At 48.2% G+C, this 5,598-nt stretch overlaps 1 protein-coding gene across 1 annotated transcript in view; it reads right to left on the bottom strand.

Moving 5' to 3' along the window:
• The window catches only part of SEMA5B (sema domain, seven thrombospondin repeats (type 1 and type 1-like), transmembrane domain (TM) and short cytoplasmic domain, (semaphorin) 5B), a gene marked incomplete at its 5' end in the record, with an annotated part of 105,576 nt that overhangs the window by 48,234 nt on the left and 51,744 nt on the right, over positions 1-5,598 (bottom strand). Inside the window, 2 exons of the mRNA XM_010145759.1 lie at positions 616-823; positions 2,915-3,122. Of these exons, the coding sequence (XP_010144061.1) occupies positions 616-823; positions 2,915-3,122 (416 nt within the window). The remainder of the gene's footprint in view (positions 1-615; positions 824-2,914; positions 3,123-5,598) is intronic.

The following is a 5,598-nucleotide window of genomic DNA, read 5'->3' as shown; positions in this document are numbered from 1 at the left end:
CACTCTTTCACCTCTTTCAATGGAGCGACACCATTGGGATGCAAAAACCTTCTACACGTATTTCTGGGTGGAAAACTGCTCGAGAGCCAGGGCTGACCATGTAACAAAGACTTTTGTCCTTAAAGCACAGAATAAGAGGTGTCGTGTCACACACAGCTGAGGTGAGCTACTGGGTCCCAAAAGCAATAACGAGTTGCCACGCAGCCCAGCCCTGCCTCATCCGAGGTCTGAGGGGTGATCCCTCGGGTACGCCAGGATAGGCTGGCTGCATCCCCCGTTCACAGACCTGCAGCCATACCGCCAAGGACCACCAGCAAAACACACGGAGTTCATAAAAGCGACACTGAAATGCCAAGTGAAATAGAAAACCCAAGTAAATATTGCAAACCTTTCCCTGGTAAACGTACAATTAATTTCTGACAAGGACTAATTAATTGTTAACAGAAAACCACTGCTCATTCTCATTGCTCCTGTCAAGAACGTGTCTATCAGGAGATGCACTTCCAGCCATCTTTTGTCTCGTGGCTTCTAACCTGAGTCACACTGGAGCACGACTCGCCGGTGCTTTTCCTCTTAACCTGAGGTGGAATAAAGCAGGGCTGTAAATCTGCTTACCCTTCTGTTCTGTACATGGAGCATCTCTCCAGAGGAATTTTCAGCACTCCGTTATTTAAGCCCACAAAGAGCGACCTGTCGCTGTGCAGGATTTGGAGACTCTTGATTGCTTCCCGTTGTCCGTCAGGGAGGATCTGCATTTCCTCTAAATAACAACTCCTCAGGCTCCTGTTGGTGGTAGAAAGGGCCTTCAAGATGGTGCCATACTCTAACAGAACAAGAAACAAGGCACAAGTAAATCTTGGAGGCATTGGCTTCATTTCACACCTGCCTGAGGGAAATATTAATGTCATCTTTACGTGGCGCTCTAAACCCCGACCCAGGGCACCTGCTGCCCGTGGTTCAGAGGGCTCCAGCTCCGCGGCTAGCATCCTCAGTGGTTCTCAGACACTACCGAAACTGCCCTTTAGTGGGAAACCAAAAGGATGTGAACCACCTGCAGAGCGAGAACCTGGAAACACCTCCTCAGCAGCGCCACGGGAGAAGACAGTCTCATCACAGCAAGGTGACCCGCGGTAGCAGGGACCGTTCCTGGTGCCTCGAGTCTGTATTTCTTTTGGTTTATGGAGCAGATCAGTGCGATTTGACGCCATGACGAATGGCAACAGATGCAGCAACCCGGCTGGAACTCTCAGAGGCCCCCGTAATGACTGCACGGGTCACAGATCTAATTGATCCTCTTCCTGGAAGAAGCGTCCTGCCGGCTCGACAAGGGGATGTTATGGCATGAGCAGTGCATTCACAGACAGTGTCCACAGAGCTCCTACCTAAACAATGTACAGATCTGATCAACTGCGGGAGATTTATTCTGGGGAAAGGGGGGTAACCACACCATCTCTCATCAGAAGCCCCGATTGCTCCTGACGCTTAGTTTTTCTCTCCCAGTAACTTTTGTGTGGATGCCAAAGCTCAGCAGTTCACAGTGCTGGGGTTGGCTCCCCTGCAGAGCTTCTCTTCTGCTTTAGGAGAGCCTTAAGTGTGGAACAAGACCCAAGTTTGGACTGAGTTTGTCTTGGGACTGAGTTTGTTTTCAGGGCTGTCTTTGGGCAGGGCTGTCTCTGCTCAAGCATTTGACTGATTTCAATGGTTTAGGTCCAGCAGAGCTTACTCCTCAGTCACCACCAACCAGGGCCAGAAAGCAAACACAAATCGGGCACTAAGGTTACGGCAGTGGACCTTTCTCCACAAACGGTATGGGGCGGGAAGTATTCCAGCTTTCTCTCAGGCTTCGGAGGCGGGAGCCCTCACTTAAAATATCAAGATATCAAAATGGCAGGACCACGTTGTATTTCCATTTAAGTACGCTCTTCTCACCAGAATCGATGCCCATAGAGGCTCACACGGAGGGAATATTACTAGAACACATCCAAGACGATCACTTTGGAAGTAAATGGTGGTAAAAGTTAGATAAATGATGACACAGTCCTGGAAGGTGGTAACATGAGAACGAGGCACTGACTGCATTCAGATGTGAGATTAAACGAACACTTACGGGAGCAATCCATCTTATTCTAAAGTCAAAGCTTCTGCAATAGAGGATATCAACATTATACCCATGAGGCCGGCCATATGCGCCGATTAATCCAACTGTTTAATTTAACCTCTATCATTAGTACGAATATGGGTTAAGACAACCATTTATAACACTTTGTCCTTCTTCAGCATCTTTCATCTATCCAAGATCCCCGTGCTTTTCAGAAGGGGCCATGTGCCCTGCTCATTAGAGGATGGCAGTAGAAATCAAGAGACTAAATCATGCACTTAGTTCTACCACCGGCTCACTCTGCTACCACAAAAAAGCGCTTGCCTCAGCTTCCCCACCTGCATTATGCTGCGGAGTGCGCCCGTCCCCGACAGCACTGCGAGTGGCGCACCGGTGGGCACGCGGAAGTGCAAAGAAAGACACAATTAAAACCTCGGGCGAGCCGGGAGGGGAAGCACTATTATCGCGTAGTTAGAGATGCGTGTGTCATAGTGCAGAGGAGCAACTTCCCTGCATGAAACCACAGAGCATTTCAGCGACCTCTGCTCTTCCCCCGCTGTGATAGTAGTCGAAACATGTTTTTACAAGAGGGAGGAAAATGTTATTGTTGGTTTTAAACACAGTGTAGATTTATGGTCTGTTGACTTGGGACTCGGCTTCAAGCCGTCCATCCTGCTTTTAAATTACTCAGGCAAAGTAACTCCCATGCAAAATGGTACTGAATGACCGCTGTGCAGTGACACCGCGGCCGAGCTTCCAGGGCTGCTAGCTCTATGAACGAGCGGGGGGGACTTTCTTAAGCCCTGACGCTCTTACCTGTTCCGATATACATGACGTGGTAGAGGGTATCCTTCCCCTGAACAATATCAACCACCAGTTTGGAAAATCGAACGTTGTCCTGAGTCACGTATGGATCTACAGTCACCGGCTGCACAACATCATTCATCAGGAACAAGCGCTGTGCGTCCTGCAGGACTCTCTCAGTCAGGTTCTTGTTAGGGCTGTCATCACTCAGCGTCCCACACTAAACACGAAAGATTGAGCTTCAGAAAACCTGTGTTTTCTCCCCACTCCAGCAGCCCAAGACCAAACCCTGAAATTCTTCTGGAAACCCCACGTCCTGCTGATTTCCTGGGGAGATGGGTCTGCGTGAGGGCCACAGGATCAGGCCCTTAACCTGTTTGCAGGCTTTCAGCCTAGCTTCGGACCGTAGCCCACTCTTCAAAAGTGTTTCTCTCTGCAGCTCCACTGACCAGCGATGTGGAGTCTCATTCCCTGGTGATACACTGGAGCCAGCTGACCAACAGCGGCAAGAGGCATTAACAGACCAAAGAGGAAAAGGAAGAATTGAAACTAGCTGGAGAAAGGGTTAAAGCTAAGGGTAGATAGAAAGTTTGTGTGGTGATACATCCTTGAAGCATTTCAAATAACCTTCAAACTCTACCTGGCATGTCAGTCAGTACAATCCAGAAAACTGGAGGTTAAAAAACTGGAAAAAAGAAAAGTTGGTTTTGCATCAAAGAACCCAACTCACCAGGCTGCTTTTCTCTGCCGTGCTCCCTTCTGAACAGAGCCCTCGGGTTTCGTCTGCAGCACAGCAGGTTAGCCGCCAGCTCCCCCCTCCACACCCAGCATTTCTATCCTCCCAGCAAAGGGCAGATCAGCCCGTGTCCAGCCAGTCTCCTGCACCAAGGCACGCACTGGAAGAGGGCTCAAAGCCCTTGTCCACCCGCAGCAGAGGGGTAGAGCTCATCTGGTCTTTTAAGTCCTACCAGGCACATTTGAAGGCCTGAGTTTCTAGCTCACGCTAATCTCTAGAAGTCAGCATTTTCAAAAGCCAATGCCAGATTAAAATCTCCATGCAGATTTGTGCTCCAGTCAGTAGCTGGGGCCAGATGTTCACCCTTCCTCACAACGTCATGTATGGCGCACAGAAGATTTATTTCTCCAAAAGACAGCTGGGTGACTGGTTATCTTGCCAGAGGCCACGGGGGTAAGTGGTACAGCCAGAAACCCTGCCACATTCACACCATGGACTTCACTTCTCACTAAGTCAAGCTCAGACCTGACTGATTTCACTAGGAAAAAAAAAAATCAGTTTTTTTCCCTTTGGGTCCAGTCGTTGTGCTTTCCTCGGAAGAGAAGTTGGGATACTGCAAATTAGGATGCCGATTTACAGCACTCCAGCTACGGTGTGCAAATTTCCCACGTGCATCAAGGCAGCTCTGCGGCGTGGCTGCCCTTCCGAGGTGCACCATGCAGAGCTTCTCTTCCAGTGTCCCGAAACGAGCTGACGGGAATTTCTCTGGCATTTACACAATAAATACAGGTGCTGACGGATGGCGTACTGAGCCCTGCAATATTCGGGAGCTTGTGTGAACTAGGTGAACACGGCGGTGCTAATTCCCAGCACCTCTGAACATGGCCACTCTTTTATCAACTTCAGCATCTCCCTCTGTAAGGAAAGGAAACGTCAGTGGGGTTTTGGTGTGTCCTCTGGTGTATTTAATATTTTTTTCCTATTGCACTGGTCTTTATTTCATGGCTCATGCCACATTTCTAAAGAGTTTTCAGATCTCTCTCTTTCTGCTGTATCCTATACTTCTGGTTTACACCACTGTCCTGCTTTGGATGCTTTTCTCCCCCCTCACTTTCCTTTCTGGAGCATCACTGAAGGAGGAGTCCCAGCGGAGGAATGTCATTGTTGGTTTTGTTTTCTCTTCTCATCAAGTCACAGACAATCCCTTTGCTCTATTGGCAGCCTGTGTGCTGACACAGCATCCCTCTGGTTCAGTTTTACTTTGTTTTGTTCTAATTTCCTGATTATCTCTATTGCCCTGATCCTCTATATCCTTCAGTATTTCTCCTTCCTCTCTGCAAGAAGAAAGAAAAAACCTGGCATGCTTCCCTCATCTTCCTTCCTGAACACTGGGAAAAAAATTAATTTAATTTTTTTGCAATATCTGCCTCTTCTGTCATTAAATTACCCTTGTCATCTCCTAAAGGTCCTTCACTGACCTCTTGTTCCTCCTGTACTTGAAAAACATCTTAATCTCTTCTTGCAATCTTCCTTTTGTCTGCCACATACCTCCTTTTCCTTTCCTTATTCTCCTTTGACCCTTTTCTTTCATCTTGCTGCTGCAATCTTTGCACTCCACATTTTATCTGATACTTTTCACTACATGGAAATGATTTCCAAAGGCCTTTTCTATTCCTCCTGGGTTAGCCCAGCAAGGGACAGAAAGTCCTTGGTTCTCAGTTAACCTTAATATTTCCTTAAAAAAAAAATAATCCCCCCAAAAAACAACCAGAAAAAAAACGAGAGAGAAGAAGAAGTCTGGCCATGTTCGGCACGGCTGAGCCTTCAGCCAAGCTCGCTTTCTTGAGTTCGAGTGCACCAAGCTCAGGTGGTGATCGAGAGCCCAAACCTGTCCCACCTTGTAGCGGCAGAAGTCAAGTGCCACGAGGGAATTCAGGAGGAGAAATCAGGTTCCTCAGCA

The sequence above is a fragment of the Buceros rhinoceros genome, unplaced genomic scaffold, assembly GCF_000710305.1.
Source record: "Buceros rhinoceros silvestris isolate BGI_N320 unplaced genomic scaffold, ASM71030v1 scaffold9041, whole genome shotgun sequence".
NCBI lineage: Eukaryota > Metazoa > Chordata > Aves > Bucerotiformes > Bucerotidae > Buceros > Buceros rhinoceros.
Note: the sequence above shows the minus strand (reverse complement) of the source record. Positions and strands in the feature narration are given on the sequence as shown.